We start from the raw sequence: 23,504 nt of genomic DNA, 5'->3' as shown, positions 1-23,504 counted from the left end.
TGATATACTATTTCTAACATATATATATTGACTAGGCGCGGATTTTACTTTGAGTCCCACCATATATTCAATACTTCAAAAATGATAATAAATTGTGGGTATAACAAGAGTTCCCTCCCAACCTCAAAAGACGTAGAAACTATAGGGTTTAGTACTTCAAGGAATGATAAGGGTTATCCAATCTAGGTTCTTTTTAAGGTATTAAAGGAAATTATTTCTAAAACACTGTTCTTTTCCATCCCACACTTCCATTGTAAAAATTATCCGACTCATATGTTGGTTCATATTGAAAACATTTAAAACACTTGAAAAGATAATTCTTAAAATTGATTGTAATGAGACCGTTATTTTCGGTAACTATCACACTTCATCTTAACAGAGCTATCAAATGTAAAAAGAGTCCTAATCACATGTATATTTCAATTTTTTTTCATTTTTTGATTTTTTTAAAATTTTTATATGCAGAAAATAAAAATAAAAATAAAAATAACTAGAAATAAAATATTTTTGGGTTTTCTTTGTTTTTTTGAATGCAGAAAATAAAAAGGAAAATATAATATTTTTTTGGATTTTTGATTTCTTTTATATGCAAATGCAATGCAGAAAAGAAAACACAAAAAGAAAAAAAATGTAAAATTTTAAACGAAAAACTAAAAAAATTAAATTTTTTAACAAAAAATGCAAATTTTACACTAACCCCCTCCCCAAGCTTAAAATGATGCATTGTCCTCAATGCTCAGAGAGGAATGAACAGCTCAATAAAGAATATAAAAGCAAAAATGTGCAACCAGGAAAGAATGTACCTGATAAGTTTGCAGAAATCTGATTTTGACGATGAATGTTGACGAAAAATCTGGATTTCAGCAACTCTGAAGATCCTCTAATTTCCCCAAGCTTCCTTGGAACTGCGACCATCTCTTTATTGAAAGCATAAAAACGAAAAACTATTCATCGGGTTGCCTCCCGGAAAGCCGCCCTTTTTTAAGGTCGTTGGCTCGACCATGCATGAAGACTAGATTACCTGTAGTAAAGATTTTGGCACAAAACAATTAGCAGTACCGTGTCCCCGGCAACGGCGCCAATTTGTTAACACGCTGTCGCGCACGTATTAAACAAATAAATTTATCACTGCTTGGAATGCACTAAAAATATAGCACAGGGAAGCAGTGTCGAATCCTCAGGGACACAACCTAATGGTCAATGCCTTTTTGCATCAGGAACATCTAGTCAAAACAGAAATTATAAAAGGGGGGTTTTTATTAAACTAAAATCTAAAAATGCAGTGATATTAAATGAAACGAAAATCGATAATAAAAATAATTCCAGTTCTCCTGTGACTTTCCTAATCATGCAATTGATCCAGATCTGATTATTTGAGATGTGTTCTATCTAAGCTGGTACTGAGAAAAACTAACAAGCTCTAGTAATTTCTCTTTTACCTAAATTAGTTAATCAAAACAAGCTCTTCAATTAACCCTAACTTTTTACTGTTCAATTAAACAAGCTCTTAATTAAATCAGAAAAATTGCATTAAGTTCTTTGTAAAATTCCCAACAATACTCAATACTTCTCACAAGCTCGGAAGCGTAAATATATTATTTTTACAGTTTATATCAGAGTTAAATCCCAAAATGGAACCAATCTGATACTTGTTACTTTTACCAATTTATTAGAACAATTACGGATTCTATTAATTGATTAACTGGAATGATAAAACCCTAGCTAGGTGATCAGACTAACAAGAATTAAAATCAAACATTCATTAAGAACAAAACTGAAGAATCTAGATAGAAACACAAATCAAAAACCAAATCTAATGATCAATCACATGAAAAGTACTCATCTTTGCAGAACTGAAAACTAGGGTTTAGCCAAACATGGCTAAAATATGATAAAAACAAATGAAAGGAGACATCAAACAACTAATCTTACTAATCTAATTGAAGGAGATGATCTACAGTCTTCAGATCTTCAGAAATCGTTGAAATCGGAGAAGAAACGCCTCCAAAATTGTATTTTTGTCGTCTGGAACCTCTAGAATCGCCAACTTCGGTTACTGGAATGCTATCAGGGTCTATTTATACGCCCACCAGCAAAAATCGACGTGCATGTGATCGCATGTAGACAACCTGCGATCGCATGTAGACAACCTGCGATCGCATGTATTACCGAAAACGCGTCACGGGCCTTTTTAATGAAGTAGGATTCTATGTTGGCACTTTTTGGCAAACCTGCGATCGCATGTACACAACCTGCGATCGCATGTATTGAGTTTTCACTCCCGGATGAATTTTTGGCACAAAAAAACCTCGAAGACAAGTTGCGACCAAAACATGCGATCGCATGGACCATATTTTTGATCGCATGTTGTGCCTAAGACGTCCGAAATTCCGTCTACTTTTCAGATCATTTTGAATCGCATCAATCGGAGTTACGGTTCATGAGATATGGTCAAAATACTGACAGGGGTTCAAAGCTGCCAGCAACATCCTTTAACTTTAGATTGCATATTCTATCTCCGTGTGATCAATTCAATTGAATGTGTCTTGACCAAAGCATCTTGCAAGCATTCCTCATAATCCTTCATAAGTTCCAAGCTCCATTTAAGCTCCAAACGCGCATCCAACTACTCCCAAAGCACTGCTCCACTCGAACTATCTGAAATTGACAATAAAACATGAGCAGTACGGGAATTTTAACGAAATACATGAGCCGAACATTATTTAAACAAATGACATGCAAATGTACAAAACATGATCCTAAATGATAATGAAAAGTATCCTAAAAGATGCATGAAATGACATCTAACAGTGAGCGTTACCCTGATTTATTCGCAGCACCGAACTTCGAGGACGAAGTCTGATTGAAGTGGAGGAGAATTTTAACACCTAGTTCCAGTAAGCACCATTTTGGAAATTCTTATTAATTTTTAATGTTTAAACCCTGGTCATGACGTGAGCACTAAAGTGTCACGACGTGGCCCCAATTTTAAGGATCGCACATATCTTTGATTCTCACGACGTGAGCCATTATGGGTCACGACGTGAGACCTGGCTGCAAGGCAAACCCTAATTTTTCTGGATTTATTTCGTATTGAAAGGAAGTGAGGGCTAGGGTTAGCCCACCCTCAACCTCCATCACCTCCTAATACTCGCCCTTGAAACCCTAGCACCCCATAGTTGATATTGAGCTCTTTTATGGTGATTTTAACGAATAAGAAGAAGAGGAAGAGCATCTAGCACACCATCTCTGCATTCAACCGTCACTATCATTCATCTTTACACCTTCTGGTCCCTTGTGAGTTTCCAAGTTCAATGCTTTATGAGTTAATAAGCTTAGATCTAGGTTTTTATGCATTATCTTTTAGGTATAAGACGATATCGTGTTTGGAATCCATAAATTTACCAACTTTATGGATCTCCAGTGCCCCTTTGATGAATAAGTGTTGGATAAGAAGTACGCTTGGGTTTTGAGACTATTGCATGAGCTTCTAATGCCATTTTTTCCTTTTGTGCCCTAACTTGTGTTTGGGACATGCATTGGATATGCACGTCCAAAAAGCCACAATCTTTATGATGTTCTGAAGTAAATAAGACATTCTAGAAGTTTTGGTTTCTTGTTTAAAATGATTAAGAGCTTAATGCATCAAGCTGTTTAGAACGATTCTCACGACGTGAGGATTTGTGTCCCACGACGTGAGAATAAATTAAAATGATTACTTTGTCTTATTAGGTCACGACGTGACCAATAGATGGTCATGACGTAACGATTGGCGAGATGACTTTTGAGTGGGGATTTTGACTAATGACCGTTGACCGTTGACCAAGTTTGACTTTAGGTCAATTAGAGTGATTTGAGTAGTAGATTGAGGCTTGGTCCCTGCTTGTTGTATAGGTGACCTGTAGAGTCGGTATTTCGACCAACATTCAATTCAGCTGTCTTTTCGACATTGAGGTGAGTTTTCCTCACTGTATTCGTGGGTCAAAGGCACCAAGGTTGGCCTACTAGGTTGTATGATATATCCTGATATGTTGGATGTTGCTATATTGTAGTGATCTCTATTTGTCTGTTGTTGGTTATATGATTATCTGTTTGCTGACTATATGTTTATCTGTTGCATATGTCGACATAGTGTGGTTGGGTTGAGGTAATACTGCATTGTGCGGGAGCCAACAGACCAGGGAGCAATCCATATATAAGTTGAGGGCTGAGAGGGAATTCTAGACTTATGATGTGGGCTTGGGAGCAAACCATACATAAGCTGAGTGTCGGGAGGACAATCCAGACTTATGTTGTGGGCTCAGGGGATAGTCCAACCCAATGACTATGGACGCAAGAGTAATCCAGCCCGACGACTGTGGGCCCAGTATGCATGTTGTTATATGTTTTTGTATGGGGTACTTTGGAGGAACTCACTAAGTTTTGGCATATAATTTGATTTTATGGTTTCAAGTACATTAGAGGACAGAGACAAGGGGAAGGCGTGCTTGTGCACATCATCCTGGATTTTGGAATGGTTTTAAAAATGAAAAATTTTGTCATGATTTTGGGATGTTACATGTTCAAAAAATACATTTTACTCCGATTGATTTTGGAACAAATAGTTGTACAGATTTGATGGTTTAAAATGAAAATTCAAGTTGGTATTTTTGGGATGTAACACCTAAATTTTTATCATAAAATGTTATAGAATAATCAAAAAGGGAAGAAATCATACACTTAATCAAGCAATACGAACATCTAGGACTGAGCAACCAATCACAATGAGATGAATATGCATGAACCAGAGATGCACAATTGGCATTATACCAAAATTTATGAATGAAAGACTATAGTAACATAACATAACAATTTTAATAGTAAAAACTGTATGCATAGTTCTTTTTTCATCTCTCTTTTCAATTAAATACTAAATAAATCATGAAGAAGAAAAGGACTATTTTAAACGGGTTAAAGATCCACACTTCAGAAATGGATTTTTATACCTGTATGCTAACTTAACAGTCTTGTCTTACACAGGTAACAAATCTGAAAGTTTGACCATTATAACCAAAAAAAAAAAATTAAAAAAAAAACACCACAGAACAGTTAAAATTCCAAGTGTGTTGGGTATATTTAAAGGCAACATTGTGAACCTGATTAACAATCTGAGGTTTAAGATGTTCAAAATCACTATGCATCCAGTTCCAGCCTTCCCAACATATAAAGACCATTGGCAGTCCTCATGCCCATAACCATGTCCCACCCAACCCGTAAACCTAGCCACGATGCAATATGTCAGAATTCCACTAAAAAAGCTCCTTCCAAAACTCAATCACTCAAAAACAGAAAAGAAATTACAGACCGGATAAAGAAAGTCGAAAATTGATGATCGACCTTTGATAAATCGATAGAGAAGTGTGGAATAGAAGATAGAGAAGAAGGATTAACACCCACCTCCAAAACAATTGGTATTAGAGTCGGCTGATAATCTGTTTTGGACGATGATATTCAACCCCCTTCAAAATCTTTGAAACCTGCAAACGAAACAGATAAAAATAGGGCAAAATCTTTGAAACCTTCAAAATCATAGAGTTCAATCAGTGAGCCTAAGATAATCCGATAAAGCGACACAGACCTGGAATTCGGCGATTGAAGTGGCGGGGGTGAGCAAAGACGTCTGTGATTGCGAGGGAAATCGCGATTGAAGTGGGGTGAGCAAAGTCAAAGGCGTCGATGATTGGGAGGGAAATCGTCATTCTGTCGGTGTTTTTAGCATTTTTCATCGTTGGAAAAAAGGGCAACTGTTGAAGATGAATAATCGACTCTAAGGTGGAATAGAAAACAAAAAAGAAGCATTGGGAACGCCGGTGGAAGGATCTAGAACAAAGAAGCGGTGGGAAACAGCAAATCTGATCGGAGGCAATGGCGGTGGAGGGATCAAAATTGGCCGGCTGAAAAGTGAAGTCATCAGCCGACCGATGATCAGTAACCGGCTGGCTCTAGGTTACTGTTTATAAGCCTACTCAATATTAATATGTATATATAATTTTGTCATCTAGTATTGATTGTATAGAGTGAGCCCTAATTCTGTTATAAGGCGATAGTAGTGGGAAGAACACTGCTAGTGGGAACAACACTTTTGGCTTGTCTAATATGTTGGTCCCCACCTTACAGAGTATTTAAGCTAGTCTTTGTTTTTAGAGAAAGTAGCTAAGAATTATTTTGTAGAATGAACTTTGTTCTTGGAGAGTCCATTCCTCTCGAATGAATGGGAAAAACATAATCTATCTTATCAGTTCATAGTTACATTATCAGTTCTTATTTAATAATGTATCAGGGTCTATCAATTGGTATCACAAGAGTTGATGTTGGGGAAGAAATGACAAGATGGTAATGCATACAACTTCAAATGCAGAAAAAAAAACAAACAAACAAAAGGGAATATAACTTTTAAGAGTGATCAACATTTCGCACAATATCCACGTGTACTGCTGAATTTTTTGACTTTGTGCAAGGCATTAGGCATGAAAAACAAATGTCATCTTTTAGAATTGCCAAGTCATGGAAGGTTTCAACTCGAATACAACAAACTTAGCTCCTCTTGCCTCTTGGGTACCTTTGGAATACTGCCTTTGAGTTTAAGCTTTCTTTAACGTTGTAGCCCACAAATGCTTCTCGAAAACGTCTCAAATTTTGTGCAAGCACACTGACCCTCAGAAATAAGCTTCTCAATACCTCTAGTCAGTGAGGGTATATCTTCTTTATGAAAACATGTAAACTCAAAGTCTGGCAAATTATTGTCAGGGTGAAGTGGGCATCTTTCTAGGGTGAAATGTAACTCAGCTAAAGGACCATCCTCAAGTGATTCATGCACTCTACCAGAAGTATCATCCCTTCTGTTAAAAAATAAAGATCTAAACCCCAAACAACCATTTAAGTTGAAGTACACAATATTTTTTAAACAACCCATGGGAGCATGAAGTTGTGCCAAGTAATAACATTCTTTAAGATGTAACTTCTTGAGATTTGGGGTTAGCCCAAGGTCAAGGGTCCACAACTTTAAATGGTCAAGCCCAAGGGATACAATCTTATTACATTCATCAACCACTTGAATTTCCTCCAAATAATCACATTTCACAAGATCCAACTCCTCGAGATTGGGAGTCTGCCCAAGATGAAAGATCCTCAACCATGAATTAGTGAATTTAATGGTCCTGAGATTTAGACATCTATGGGGCAAGTGAAGGTTTACCAAAACTTTGCATTCAGAAAGAGACAACTTACTGAGATTGGGAACCCGCTTGAGATCTAGGGTCCTCAACTTTAAATTGCTGATGTCGATGCATGTGAGTATTGGACATTCGTAAATGTGAAATTCTTCTAGACTGGTGCATTTATGAAGATCTAACCTCTCAAGATTTGGACTCGGCCCAAGGTCAAGGGTCCTCCACTTTAAACCTCTAAGATAGAGGGACCTGAGCTTTAAACATTCATTGGCCATGTGAAGTTCTTCCAGATCATAACAACTTCTAAGAACTAAATACTCGAGATTTGGAGTCAGCCCAACATCAAGGGTCCTCAAATTTGAATGATCAACATTGAGGGATCTTAGATTTAGACATCTATCAGGCATGTGAAGTTCTACCATATCACCACTTACAAGTAACAAGTTCTCAAGATTTGGAGTCAGCCCAAGGTCAAGGGTCCGCAACTTTACATCAAAAAGTTCAAGAGATCTGAGTTTTAGACATTCCTCGGGCATGTAAAGTTCTAGCAAACCACCACATCGTTCAAGCCTCAACGTCTCGAGATTTGGAGTCAGCCCAAGGTCAAGGGACCTCAACTTTGGACCACTGAGGAAAAGGAATTTGAGCTTGTTAAAAACCTAACATCAGCAAAATAACGAGATGATTATTGTTATAATAACAAATCAGTGGATATATAGCATTATAATGAATTATGCCAAAACAATTAATCAACCACAATTCTACCTTTCTTTCTCCCCCTTCCCAAAGTTGTACAATACCACTGTTAGCCATATGAAGCGCGACAAGATTATTTGCTTCAAATGTTTCGGGTAAAGACCTAAAAGGGTAATCGTACCATTGCAAATATCGTAAAGAATTTGGAAAGTATAGACTGACTTTATTAAATTTCCAATTACAACACAGAAATCCTAAAGCATTTAAAAAGTTTGGCACGAGTTTATCATTCTCCAAATTCAAGTGAAGATCTACCACATCAAGAAACCACAGTTCCTTCATCTTTCTAAGACCATTCATAAAAACTTTCGCATTGAATCTCAATGGAAAGAAGTGAATGCCTTTTGTTGCTTCAGTACCCTGTAATTCAAAAGAAGCCACCATGAAACTTATGTCTTAACAAAGTTAAAATGTGTTAGTGTTCTCCAACTTAAATATAAAACGTGATCCTTACCAAGTCATTCACCAATATATTTTCAATTTCTTTGTAATTCCACAATCGGCTGTGCTTGTTAGGCATATCGGGGTGCGAACGACGAACAATATTCTTGGCCATTTCTTCTAAATGGTCATGCATGCCCACACGTTCATCAAAATTATCATTAATAGTTATGAGAGATGTTTGCTCAAGAACCCTTAACCCAATTCTAGCATGAAATCCACGGCTTTCAAGTGCTATTATGGCTGTCTCTTTCTGCCAACCTTTCATTATGGTTGCAACATCTAGGAATATTTCTTTGTAATCGTCGTCTAGACCAATATAGCTTATTTCCAATTTTTTCTGGGTTTCCTCTAAAGGAATTGTTTTTAGTCTGGCTAGGGCATCTACCCATTCAAGCTTACTTTTACCACACAGAGACGAGCCCAAAACTTTGATTGTCAAGGGAAGACCGGCAGCATAACATACAACTTGTCTTGATAGCTCCTCATACCCTTGAATTGGAATCTCTTTCCCAAATGCATACCTACTAAAGAGCAAAATTGCTTCCTTATCTGATAACAGATTGACATTATGAATCAACTTCACTCCATGTGCTACGAGCACTTGCAAATCTCTTGTTGTAATAATAATCATACTTCCCGGCTTAAACCAATTAGGGTCACCAGCTAACGCCTCAAGTTGGTCTATATGATCCACATCATCTAGAACAAGAAGAACCTTTCTACCACGCATCATCCATGACATCATGTTTTTCCCCTCACATTCACTGCCTACGTGGATGCCTTTATCATTTAAAACATTTGAAAGGACTTTATTTTGCAACAACTCCATACCGGACAAAGAAGCATTCGAAACTTCCCTGACATTCTCAATAAAACTTTTGCCTTCAAACTGAAAGGATATTTTATTAAAAATAGTTTTGGCCAAAGTTGTCTTCCCACCACCTCCTATCCCTATGATCCCGATCATGGAAACACCATCAGAAGCCATTCCTGAAGATGATATAATATCATTGATCCGGGTCTCCATGCCTACTAAGTTTTTACCAATGCAGACCTTAATGGACCGTAACTCTAATGAAAGCTTTTCAATGATTTGTCGGATGAATTTGGCTTCATGCCTGTATATTAGAGAATATTCAATTGGTTTACTCATATCCCACCTAAACAATTATTTTAAGATCTAAAACATACAAACGCATATGAGGTAATAACCTCGTAATATAACCATATTTCATGTTTAATCATTCGACACGACTCAGGGACTGAGTTAAGATTCGACAATCCAGCATCATGTCCAAGCCTTGGACATCCAAGGTAAACGTAGATTAGAAAGAATATTGTAGAGATATGATGAAGGAATTACCCATCGGCAGTGTTTTTCAACTCCCACCCTGCCAGATCAGCTGCTCCTTTGAGAGCCTCTCTCCATTTCCCAGCAGCCTCTTCCTTTTCGTGTCTGGCAAAGGCTTCTCCAACTTCCCCACTCTGTTTGCGGACTTCAGAGGGTTCCACATCATAGAAGACAGGGTAAGCAGTATGCTTGGTTGTCTTGTGACAATCCATTATTTTCACAAGCTCATCTAAGCACCAAGACGAAGAGGCGTAGTTCTTGGAGAAAACAATGATGAAGTATTTTGAGGCTTCAATGGATCCCATGAGCTCATCGCTGATCCGTTTCCCTTTCTTGATTCTCTCGTCGTCCTTGTAAGTGTAAATGTTGTTCTGTTGAAGAGCATGATAAAGATGATCAATGAAGTTCTTACGGGTGTCTTCCCCACTAAAACTCAAAAACACATCATACTTAAATCTCTTAGGAACAGATGAAGTTGAAGAGGATGCCATTGAAGGTATGCTTGAAGGATCCTATACGATAATATCTATGTTGGGAAAAATCTATATGAAACAATTGCAAAGAAACTCGGATGAGATGAACTAAATAACCTCGATCAAGGGTGTAAGTTAAGAAGATATGGTTCTAGCAATGGCTAAATCAAAATCTCAACGTTATCAGTTTGTAAAGAAAGTCTATGGAAGTAGGTGGAGACAAAAGCCACTTGATTGGTAGAAGAGGATACGATTATTTGGTTAAAAGAAAAGAAAACCAATGAAAATTGTGCAACAACATATTTTACATGAGAATATGCAACCTGTTGTTGAAACGGTAAGCATGCATCAAATATTTTCTCATTTTTAATTCATTCGTAGCTCACACCTGCCAGGCTTTTTAAATATAAAAAACCGCATGCCATGTCACCTGTTAAATACAATTGAGTACAGAAAATGGTAAAAAGAACAAAGCAGTCAGAGTTTCGCCCACCTTTTAACTTTCCACGACGTGGCCACCGTCGGCACTCCGTTATCGCCTCCCTCCACAACCATCTCCTAAAATAAAGTAGCTTCCTCATACCTCCACTTTGGCCATCACCGATGTTGCGAATGAGATTCCCACTAAAGAGGGTCCAGTTGGATTGACCAAAAATGAGAGGTTCAGGTAAGAACAAAGGAGACGTGGGTTCAAGATCACTGGCCATCATTGCCTCTTCGATAGCCTCACCTGACACCTATTCTCCTGTCCCCCTGGTGGCCATCACAATTCACAGGGGTTACCGCTCTGTTTCTTCTATGTGCGATGAAGACGAAATCGAACGACCAGTGAAGCTTTGTGATGATCGATTGAAAACCAGACGGATGAAAACTATCATCACCGTGATTGGATGGTCGGAGACGAGAAACTCGACACTGAAGAAGCTAAAGCAGACCTGCGTATCAGAGTTCTTACCTTTGCACCTTGTTCCCGAGTTCCACTTACGCCTTCCCGAGTTTTTTTGTAAATTCATAAAGGAAGGAAGATTTTAATAGAAAGAAAGGGAAAAAAAAGGGAGGTGAAGAAAATATTCATTATTCCGTGTCGCTGAGTTGGAAGGAAACGAAAGGAAAGCAAAGGAAAGGAAAGCAAAATTTTATGTTTTGTGTTCCCGAGTTAGGATGAAAAAGAAAATAAAATTTAGAATTTTCCTTCTCTTCATTTTCTTCCCAAATCCGCCCAATTTAGGAGGAAAATTTGGAAGGAAAATATGACTCTAAAATCCTTCCCATCCCCTCACTTTCCTTCCATTAATGAAACTCAGGAACACGATTTTCCTTCGACACTCCTCACTTCCTGTGGAAAAGTTGCCTCCAAAATTAGCAAGTAGCAAATAGTTCAGGGGTTATTTCAGTAACTTATCATTTACTATTCATAGTTTGACTATGAATAGTAATATATATGTGAATGAAAGAATGGACAGTGAACTCTTTTGTTAGGCGCATTCAAAATTTGACTATGAATAGTATATGTGAAATTGAATAATTTGAAGGCGCAGATATAATTAATAGGCGCCTACAATTGGACGCCTACAATTTGGACGGCATTTTATTTTGCAATTAGTATTCTCTTTGGCTATAAATAGCCTGAGCCAGAGAAGTTTCATAACAACCAAAAATTATCCAAGTATATATAAAAAAGCATTACATGTATATACTGATACACCACCGTGTATTTTAGCTCTCCCACTCTATTTTGTAATCTCTTTCATAATCCCTGTAAACACTGCAAATTATAGTGAATGGTTTCTCGGCTTCCTCCGCCCGTGGTTTTTCCCGACTTGGGTTTCCACGTAAATTTCTGTGTCTCTATTCTATTTATTTTATTCGTATTATGTTGTGATTATTACGCTTTGATAATTTTTGATCCCATTCCGCATTGAGCTAATATTATTTAAGTCAATTTGGATCCGTCGTATTTTACAACAATTGGTATCAGAGCATCCGGGTTGTGATATTAGCTCGTTGGGATCATTTTATCAAGTAATTAATCATGTCTTCGGTAAAATACGATATTCCACTACTGGATCGTAACACCCGATTTCCGTTGTGGCAAGTAAAGATGAGAGACATTCTCATTCAGATGGATTTACACAAGGCGCTCTTGGGTTTCAATAAGATGCCCGATACATGGACCGAAGAAGAAAAGGAGATGAAAGATCTGAAGGCTTTATCCCAAATTCGTTTGCACTTGTCAAACGATGTTTTGCAAGATGTTCTAAAAGAAACGTCAGCGGCTTCTTTATGGCTAAAGTTGGAACAACTGTTGATGACCAAGAGCTTACCAAACAAGTTGCATTTGAAGCAACGGTTGTTCAATCTCAAGATGATTGAAGGAGGCTCTTTAACTGAACATATATCCATATTTAAAGAGTTAGTAAATAACTTAGAGAATATGGATGTTCAGTATGAAGATGAAGACTTGGCTCTATTCTTACTATCGTCGTTGCCAGAATCCTATAGCCATTTTCGTGATACTATTATCTATAGCCGTGACACTCTAGTTTTAGATGAAGTCTATACAGCTTTGGATTCAAAAGAGAAGATGAAGCATATTACTGGTGGTGGTTCAAGTGATACTAAAGCCGAAGGTTTGAATGCCAGAGGAAGAACAACAGAGAGAAGTAGAACTTCTCAATCTTCCAACAGAACCAGATCCAAGTCAAAAGGCAAACGAAAGTTTTGCAACTATTGTCACAAGAAGGGACATGTGCTTGAAGAATGCTTCAAGTTGAAGAACAAAGAAAAAGAGAAGACGGCAGCAAATGGTAAACAAGCTAGCACTTCGGGTGAAGCCGATCTAGCTGAGGTCGAAGGTATTGGAGAACTTTTGATAGTTTATTCAGATAAACTGGATTCCACTGGTGATTGGATACTCGACTCGGGTTGTACTTTTCATATGTGTCACAACAAAAGTTGGTTTTACACATTTGAAAAGGTTAACCAGGGCTATGTGTTGATGGGTAACAATACTACATGTCCAGTTCTTGGACATGGTTCAGTCAGGATCCGTATGTTTGACGGAGTTATTCGAACCATGGGGGATGTTAGATATGTTCCTGACCTCAGAAGAAACTTGTTATCTCTCAGTTCCTGTGACAAAAAGGGATACGAGTTTGCTGGTAAAGGTGGAGTTCTCAGGGTATTCAAAGACGGTTCCGACAAACTGAGAGCAGAACGAAAAACCTCAGATCTTTACTTTCTTGACGGGCAAACAATTTCGAGTGATGCTGCTGTTGTTTCAAAGTCTCTTTCTGATCCAGATCAGTCCCGTCTTTGGCACCTTCGACTCGGCCATATGAGTTTTCAAGGCATGTTAGAATTGATTCGAAGAGGTTTACTTGGTCAACAAAAGATTGTTGATTTGGATTTCTGTGAAGACTGTGTATATGGCAAGGCAAAACGAGTAAGGTTTGCAAGTGGTATCCATACAACGAAAGGACCACTTGATTATGTTCACTCGGATTTGTGGGGACCGGCTCGAGTTGCTTCAAAAGGTGGAGCTATTTATATGCTCACTATTATTGATGATTTCTCCAGGAAGGTGTGGTCTTTCTTCTTAAAACATAAAGGAGACGTTTTCTCTACCTTCAGAAATTGGAAAGTTCAGGTTGAAAAGCAATCAGGTCTGGTGTTAAAGTATCTTCGTACGGATAATGGACTTGAGTTTTGCTCAGAAGAGTTTAATGTCTATTGTCAAAAGGAAGGCATTACTCGACATCGCACTGTAGTCCATTCACCTCAACAAAATGGTGTAGCTGAAAGGATGAATCGCACCATTATGGAGAAGGTCCGGTGTATGCTTTCTAATTCCAAATTGCCAAAGTCTTTTTGGGCGGAGGCTGCTTCGACTGCTTGCTATGTTATCAACCGATCACCGTCACGAGCAATCGAGAAGAAAACTCTGTTTGAGTTATGGTCCGGTAAACCTGCCAATTATTCAGATTTAAAACCATTCGGATGTCCAGCGTATGCACGAGTTGACAATGGGAAGCTAGAACCAAGAGCAATCAAATGCGTTTTTCTTGGGTACAATCAAGGTGTAAAGGGTTACAAGTTATGGAGCTTTGATTTGAAGAAAATTATCATCTCAAGAGATGTTACTTTTGATGAGTCTGCTATAATTCAACCAGTTGCTGACTCTTCTAAAAGAACAGATGCATCAGATGTATCATCCGAAGCAAATAAAGAGAATGCTCAAATGGAGGTGGAGCTTCCTACTTCACCTACCACTAATCAGAGTACAAATCAGCATCAAGATTCTTCTTCGTCGGATGAGCATGTTGTTGGTGAAGATTCAACACCTTCACAACCACAAGCTACTACTCCAAGCATTGCAAGAGATAGACCGAGAAGACAGATTATTCCTCCGAAGAGGTATGCTGAATCTAATTTGGTTGCTTATGCTTTTATTGTTGCTGATAATATTGAGTCCGCAACGGAGCCTACGAATTATGACGAGGCTATCGAATCTGAAAACTCAAATGATTGGATGCTCGCTATGCAAAATGAGATGGAATCTTTGCAGCGAAACAGTACTTGGAATTTAGTTCCTATTCCGAAAGGGAAGAGACCAGTTAAATGCAAATGGGTCTACAAGATCAAGGAACCTGTCAACCCAAATGATAAACCAAGATACAAAGCTCGGTTAGTAGCTAAAGGCTACAGTCAGATTCCTGGTATTGATTACACTGACATTTATTCCCCAGTTGTCAAACATACTTCCATTCGTGTATTGTTGGGGTTGGTTGCTTCTAATGATTTTGAGTTAGAACAACTTGATGTCACTACAGCTTTCCTAAATGGTGAGCTTGAGGAAGAGATTTTTATGCAACAACCTGAAGGTTTTGCAGTTCCTGGAAAGGAGAACTACGTATGCAAATTGAACAAATCTCTTTATGGCCTCAAGCAGTCTCCTAGACAATGGTACAAGAGGTTCGATTCTTTCATGACCAGTCACAAATTCAGCAGGTGCACCTATGATAGCTGTGTTTATTTCAAGAAAGGTGACAATGGTTCAAAGATCTACTTACTCTTGTACGTGGATGACATGTTGATTGCAGCAAAAGATATGAAGGAGATTCAGAAGTTAAAAGACCAGTTGAAAGCTGAATTTGAAATGAAGGACGTAGGAGCTGCCAAAAAGATTTTAGGTATGGAAATTATTCGTGACAGGAAGTCTAGGATCTTACATCTTTCTCAAAAAAGTTATATTGAGAAAGTCCTAAGACGCTTCAGTATGCACGAAGCAAAGTCTGTCAACACACCTTTTGCAACTCATTTCAAGCTATCATCCGCTTTGAGTCCTACTAATGAGACTGATATGGCTTACATGGCACGTGTTCCATACTCTAGTGCTGTTGGATCTTTGATGTATGCTATGATCTGCACGCGCCCTGATTTGGCTTATGCTGTTAGCATGGTTAGTAGATACATGGCGAACCCGGGGAAAGAACACTGGAAAGCAGTACAGTGGATTTTTCGTTATTTACGCGGTACGTCTTCTATGTGTTTACGTTTTGGTAAATCTAACACTGGGGTGTTCGGATATGTTGATTCAGATTATGGCAAAGATTTGGATAAACGAAGATCAATTACAGGGTATGTGTTTACTCTAAATGGTTGTGCTGTTAGTTGGAAAGCCCAGTTACAGTCTACAGTTGCCCTGTCTTCTACCGAGGCAGAGTACATGGCGATTACAGAAGCGGTTAAGGAAGATATCTGGTTGAAGGGGTTATTTGGAGAACTCGATGATAGAATAAAGGTGACCACAGTTTTCTGTGACAACCAGAGTGCTATCTTCTTGAGTAAAGATCAAATGTTTCATGACCGAACAAAGCATATTGATATTCGTTATCATTTTGTGCGGGATATCATTGAAAAAGGTGATTGTGTGGTGGACAAGATTCATACAGATTATAATCCCGCTGATATGTTCACTAAAAGTCTTCCTATAGCCAAGTTCAAATTATGTTTGGACATGGTGGGTGTTTCTGATCGCAGTTGAGCCTGAAGGCTTGTAGGTGGAGGAAGTATTATTTATTTTTCGGAAACAATTTTTTCTCTATATAAAATTTGCAGGTTCTTATGGAAGTTTTAGAGTTTGATGAGCTATAGGTTTTGACTAATCGTAAAACATGACTTGCTTAATTTTGATGTCAAGGTGGAGATTGTGGAAAAGTTGCCTCCAAAATTAGCAAGTGGCAAATAGTTCAGGGGTTATTTCAGTAACTTATCATTTACTATTCATAGTTTGACTATGAATAGTAATATATATGTGAATGAAAGAATGGACGGTGAACTCTTTTGTTAGGCGCGTTCAAAATTTGACTATGAATAGTATATGTGAAATTGAATAATTTGAAGGCGCAGATATAATTAATAGGCGCCTACAATTGGACGCCTACAATTTGGACGGCATTTTATTTTGCAATTAGTATTCTTTTTGGCTATAAATAGCCTGAGCCAGAGAAGTTTCATAACAACCAAAAATTATCCAAGTATATATAAAAAATCATTACATATATATACTGATACACCACCGTGTATTTTAGCTCTCCCACTCTATTTTGTAATCTCTTTCATAATCCCTGTAAACACTGCAAATTATAGTGAATTGTTTCTCGGCTTCCTCCGCCCGTGGTTTTTCCCGACTTGGGTTTCCACGTAAATTCCTGTGTCTCTATTCTATTTATTTTATTCGTATTATGTTGTGATTATTACGCTTTGATAATTTTTGATCACATTCCGCATTGAGCTAATATTATTTAAGTCAATTTGGATCCGTCGTATTTTACAACACTTCCGTATCCTCCCATTTCTCTCCTTAAGTAGAACTCGGGAACAAGGCATTAAGGAGAGAAACGGAGAGAAATCGATGGAAGGTGAGGGAAATCGAAGGAAACCCGTGTTACCGAGTTTAATTGATCGAAGAAAAGTGAAGGAAAGGAACAGATTTTGGAGATTGATTTTCCTCCCAAATTGGGCGGAAACGGGAATCCCGCCTTATCTTCTGAAATAAGGTATTTTAGAAATCTTTTTTTAAAAATAGGCCATTTTCAAATTGTCTTTCAAAAATGGGTAAATTTTTGTTGGCCCCACCATAAGGTATACGTTAATATTAATATTTTTCAAATTTAACCCTCTAAAATTATAATTTTAGTCTTTCAGCTTATACCATATTTTTTTTTAATATTAATATTTTTCAAATTTAACCCTATAAAATTATAGTTTTAGTCTTTCAACTTATACCATATTTTTTTTAATACATGTAACTTTTTGTATACTTAAAGGAACACATTCTTTTACAGTTCTTACCCTTTTAAATAATAATTTTGATCCTTGAACTTAAATTGTATTTTTTTTGTTTATACTTTTTACTTTTTAATATTTTAATTTACTTTTATTATATCAACTATATAATTTTATTCACTAAAGATTATTTAATTAAATACTAAATATTATTTTTAACAAGTTATATCATTACAATGATTTCATCAATACCTTCAAACTGATATTAATATCGAATATATTATAATGATACAACAAGACGAGTTCAACTAAACATGAAATTACAAGATAAAACGAACATAAAATTACAAAAGAAATAATAGACAAATTGACAAGGAAAGCACAAGACTGAGTAAACAAAACATAGTTGACATTGCGTTAAATCTTGGTTGAGAACTTGAGCAATTTCTTCGGTTATGACCAGGTTGATGGCATAGTCCACATCTACGAGTTTCATCAGGATGACGAACGTCCATCTCGTTATGAATACGGTTTGAACGCCTTCGACCTCGGCTAACAGAAAGTTTTGAGTAATCTGCTTCGATCATCCAATCAGACTCTAACCAATAATCAACATGAGAAAGTGATGGAAACGCAGCATTGTATTGTTGTTTATACGCCGAAGTAGTGTAAATTGTATTGACAAAGGAAATAGGGTTATCCCCTCTATATCGACAAACCGCAAGAGCATGAGAACATGGAAATCTTTCCATTTGTCACTTACCACATGTGCACTGATGTTGAAAATAATGAACACTATGTGTATTCCCTGCCTTTCCATTTATCTGAAGCTTAGTGACAGTTCTATGGACCCCTTCATTGTAGTGAAACTCGGATATCATATGACTTTGTGCATGGGTCTCACATTTAGTGAAGAGGCGCCACATACGTGATGGTAGAGGTGTATTACAGTTCATTGCAGCAGAACTATGCTTTCGAAATAGTTGCACAGTTCTATTGAATGTAAGATCAATACAAACCCTAATTGGTAACTGTCTTGCTCCTCGCAATGCATTATTCATACTCTCAGAGATATTTGTCGTTAATAAACCCCATCGACGATTTTCATCATATAAAAGGCACCACTGACTTTTCGGAATTTCTTTTAAATATTCCCATGCTTCAAGATTGATTGCTTTTATTTCTCTTATACACTTCATAAACTTTCTTTTTTGTGTGGTGCTTCCCATAGTCCAACAAAATGTTTTAAGTCTCACATTATTGTACCTTTTCATGAGATTACTTCTAATGTGTCGAAGACAAAAGTGATGGTATGCGAATGGCTCTTTCCACTCCTCTAGATTTTTCATTGCATGAATTATTCCTTGATGCATGTCCGAAATAACACACAATTCTCTATCTTGAGCAACATAATGTGTAAACTGATAGAAAAACCAACACCAACTGTGTGAAGTCTCTTCATCAACAATTGCAAAAGCGACTGGTAATATATAATTGTTGGCATCTTTGGTAACAGCAATAAGCATTTTTCCTTTGTATGAACCCTTCAAATGACAACCATCAACAGAAATAGTAGGTTGACATAGATGAAATGCATGAATAGCAGGTCCAAAAGCCTAAAAAACATATTTGAATGTTGCTACATTTGATGAGTCATTTGTATTATGAAACCACTTAACAATTGTAGTAGGATTGGAAGCCTGTAAAGCTGTAATGTACTTGGGCAACTGAGCAAAGTTACTCTCCCAAGTTCCATAAATTTTCTCAATGACTCTTCGTCTACCACGCCATGCCTTTCCATATGTAACATCAACATGCAAAACATTTTTAATATCTTCTTGTGTCTGTTTCACCGGATAAGAAACATCTTTTTCAATTGAGTGCATTACGAGGCAATAGTTTCAGAATTCAAATTTCTATTATTATTACTTGTACATGAACCAAAACAATTGTGTACACCAACCCAACATGTAATCTTCCACATATGATGATTTTTCTTCTTAACGGCACGAACATACCATGCACAACGTGGTGTATATGAAGAAAAACTAGAACTTTCTCCTTCACTTCCTAAAGTCCTACACTTTGCTACCCATAAGTTACTTTTACTTTCATACACTTTGTACTCTCTGTTTTGAGAGATCGACCAAAGTGTTAATGCCTTCTTTACTTCTGCTCTACTTTCAAATTGCATTCCTAACCTTATTTTGTTTTCCGATTCTTTCCAAACATCTATATGAATGGTATCTTGACAATTTTCAATGTCATCATCTCCAATATCATTCATAAAGTTCACAACCGGAGTTTCACACACATCATCTGAATCATCACCAACATTCCTTAATGATCCACTTACACTATCTTCACTATCCTGTGAGTTGGGTTCATTAAACCCAAAGTCATCATCTGCCTCAAATCTATCATCATTGGGCAAAGGAAATGATAGATTTGAGGAGTTAGTCACTTGTGACTGTATCGGTTGTGATACATCAAAATTGCGAAGAAGATCTACAAAACCAGTATTTGTAGGCAACATTGTTTGTTCATGAGATATTTTTTCAATTTCAACAATAACTTGCCCACAATAATTTTGGTTATTCTCAGCCAGATAATACATCACGTCTAAACTTGAATCATTTATGACTCGTGAAGTATTATATATGCCACCAAATTGGTAACATAGTGACATATTCAACTTATATGTTATCTTATCAAATTCAACATGTGCATAAATCAAATCTTTAAATTCTTCATAGCCCATTTTATGTCTAACAATATTTGAAGTGGTCAGAGTCGATTCATCACCCTTTATGAATCCATTTTCATATTCAATCTGACCACCCAATATAAATTGATCAAAAACAGACGATCTAGACTCATAATGATAACATATAGGAAAATGTCACTGCATAAACAATTTTAAAATACAATAGATAAATTAATATTTCATAAATAATATTTAAAATAAATATATGCAAAGATTTTTAAATAAAACATACATACCTTATAATTAATCGATGAAGGAATTTTGATTGTTGAAGATGCAAAGACAAATGAAAGATGGAGGAACTTACAATGAGAACATATTGGTGAAAGATTTTGAAGGAATTATGAAATGAATCTACATAATAAAAAACTGAACTTATAGTGTAAAAAATGGTGAAAATTTTGAAATATGATGTGACAATTTGTATGGTCATTTCTCTGATTATTGAGGTGTATAGTAAATATAACTTTTGCTTTTGCTTTTACAGAGACATCATTTTTTCTTTTGAAATGAAAAATCAAACTTGATTTAATAAGATATTATTTAAATTTTGTATAAAATACTATTATATGATTTATAAAATAATATATTAATTCTTTTTAGTTTCCAAAAATTAAAATATGTAATTCATATAGTAATTAGGGATAAGAAAGAAAAACAAACGATAAAATATGTAATTCATATAGTAATCAAGTATAAGAAAGAAAAACAAACGATATATATAAGGAATGACTAAATATATAGTTTATAAGTGTCAGAATTGAAAACTAATTATATATTTCATAGAATAAAAGTAAAAAGTAAATATATAAAAGTTAAAGGTATGAATAAAAATATGGTATAAGTTGAAGGACTAAATCTTTAATTTCCAAGGGTTAAAATTGAAAATTTTGTAAAAGAGACGTATTTTTTTGTGGGGCTAAAAATAAATGCCCTATTTTTGAAAGAGAATTTCAAAAAGCCCTATTTTTAAAAGACCATTCTTATATTACCCTATATATAAAAAAAAACTCGACCATTATACCCTCAACCCTATTTATAAAATATCACGTAGCCGCACGTCCCATACACAATCATCTTGCCTCCTCTTGCTCAAGTTCGCGCCATACTCTGATCAGGTACGTTTCATCCTCCCTGTACAGTCTTTTTCTTCTTCATCTTCTACCTGCATGACGTTCCCATTGTGCAAACGTGCTGATCAGTTAATGCTATTTTAATACAAATAAGTTGGATTCCGTATTATGCTTCAATGTACAAAATTGATTCACCCGATGAGAGTTCAAAAGCCAAGAAGCTAAAAAGTAAAAAAAGAAAATAGAAAGAAAACTTCATGTAACGACCCAATTTTCAAAGCAAAATTTTCATTTTAGAATAAGCAAACATATTCGCATACATTAAGAAACCCAGTTATAATTGTTTTCAAAACATAAGTCAAATACAACTTTTATTGCAAACATCAGAGTGTCCCATAAAACGTATGTGAGAGTGTGCACGCCGCGCCATCACGCCTTACCCTTGCCCTTGGGATCTGAAGTACCTGAAACCATAAACAAACCTGTAAGCACGAAGCTTAGTGAGTTTCCCAGAGCATACCCCACACACAATCCACATAACATGTTAGCTATAAAAGCTACCTCTACCGCATGACACATAACAACTAGCTATAAAGCTACCTTTACCACATAATGCATATCAATTAGCTATACAAGCTACCTCTACCACATAATATATATCAATTAGCTATAAAGCTATCTCTACCATGGCCACAAAGGCTATCTCTACCCTTAGCCATAAGGCTATCTCTACCATTAGCCCTGAAGGCTATCTCTACCACTAGCCCTGAAGGCTATCTCTACCACTAACTGTAAAAGCTGTCTCTACCACATATCAATGCATAACAATGCCATACACCTCTACATAACAAGTATACCAACTATCATAAAATGGGCCGGCCTTGGTGCCTTAGACCCATTGGTATGATGAGGAGACTCACCTCGAATGCAGAAGCTTCCTAAAGAAATCCTTAGCTGCTACCCTGTCCACTTCCTGAACCATCAATACCGATCAATATACCCAATTAGCAATTGGATCCCATACCATAATCCTTAATCCATGCATGGGGGTAAAATGACCATTTTACCCCTGGCCCAGAATGATCCAATATTAAGGCCCAAAACCCAAAACAAAACCCAACACTAAGTAGGCTTTCCAAGCCCACTGGTGGTCTAATAATGGCCCAATTTGCTCAATTGGGCCCAATCCCTATAATGGGCCTTACCCTAAGCCCAAACATATTCCTGGCCCAAAACATCTGACTCCTGATGGCCCACTGAAGCCCAAAGACCAGAGTCCACTGCTTGGCCCAATCCGATACCCAAAACACTACAAGCCCAAAACTGATGAGTACGCGGGGCGTACTCCTATGTACGTTAAGCGTACAGACTGAAGGTGGTGTACGTTGCGCGTACCTGCATGTACGCCCAGCGTACTCCTCTGTTAAGCTACTTTTCCATTAAGTGCTTAATACTCGGGATTTCAACATCAAACTTCATATCTAAGTCCATTAAGACGTCTTAAGACATAAAGTTGGCAACTTTATGCCTTTGCATGCTCCATATGCTCCCAACAACCCATTAAGACCTTTCCAAAGGTCTTGATCCATGCATGAGGTTAGAATACTCATCAAGATTGCATTTTTATGAAGTAGATGGACCAAAGGACCTCAGATCTACTCTTCCTAAGCTCTGGAGTTGCCCAACTCCCAAGAGATAGTCCAAAAGCTCATAAGAAACACCAAACAAGCCCTAGTCTAGATCTCAAGCTATAAGATAACAAGGTAGAAACTTTATACCTTCTGAGACTTGCAAATGAGCTGGAGAACCTTGATCCAAAAGCTCTTCCCTGATCAATGAGACTCCAAGATGATCACTCCTCTTGAAGAACACCAAGATGCACTCCAAGATAGCCTTACAAGCTCACACTCTCACAATTAGGGTTAGGGTTTCGAAGAGGGGTTTAAGGATGAGAAGGAGGCTGACCCTAGAAGGTGTAATGTTCTTTATATAGTGGCACACCCTAAAAATTAGGGTTTAGTTACTCTGGGCGTACGTCTCCAACACCCGCGACCATTTACTCCATCTACGCTGGGCGTACTCTTGTGCTGGCCACCTTGTATGCATGGGATCTGCTTGTCACTAATTTCCATTAGGGGCTAA

General features: G+C 37.0%; 1 protein-coding gene and 1 long non-coding RNA gene across 2 annotated transcripts; both read right to left on the bottom strand.

Moving 5' to 3' along the window:
- Positions 1-4,939: 4,939 nt before the first annotated feature.
- LOC145136145 (uncharacterized) lies at positions 4,940-6,246 on the bottom strand. Its single transcript, XR_013720256.1, has 3 exons — positions 5,618-6,246; positions 5,437-5,516; positions 4,940-5,258 (listed from the first exon to the last, which is right to left on the bottom strand). It is a non-coding gene; the product is annotated as an uncharacterized LOC145136145 (long non-coding RNA).
- Positions 6,247-6,416: 170 nt separating this feature from the next.
- On the bottom strand, positions 6,417-10,250 carry LOC145136144 (disease resistance protein RPV1-like). Its single transcript, XM_079070334.1, has 4 exons — positions 9,772-10,250; positions 8,419-9,526; positions 7,974-8,324; positions 6,417-7,867 (listed from the first exon to the last, which is right to left on the bottom strand). The coding sequence occupies exons 1-4, from the start codon at positions 10,248-10,250 to the stop codon at positions 6,632-6,634; spliced, it is 3,174 nt and encodes a 1,057-aa protein (XP_078926460.1). The 3' UTR covers positions 6,417-6,631.
- Positions 10,251-23,504: the final 13,254 nt, after the last annotated feature.

The sequence above is a fragment of the Lactuca virosa genome, chromosome 9 (assembly GCF_052849685.1).
Source record: "Lactuca virosa cultivar CGN04683 chromosome 9, Lactuca_virosa_CGN04683_v6, whole genome shotgun sequence".
In the NCBI taxonomy this organism is placed as follows: domain Eukaryota; kingdom Viridiplantae; phylum Streptophyta; class Magnoliopsida; order Asterales; family Asteraceae; genus Lactuca; species Lactuca virosa.
This window is presented reverse-complemented; position numbering and strand designations above follow the sequence as displayed.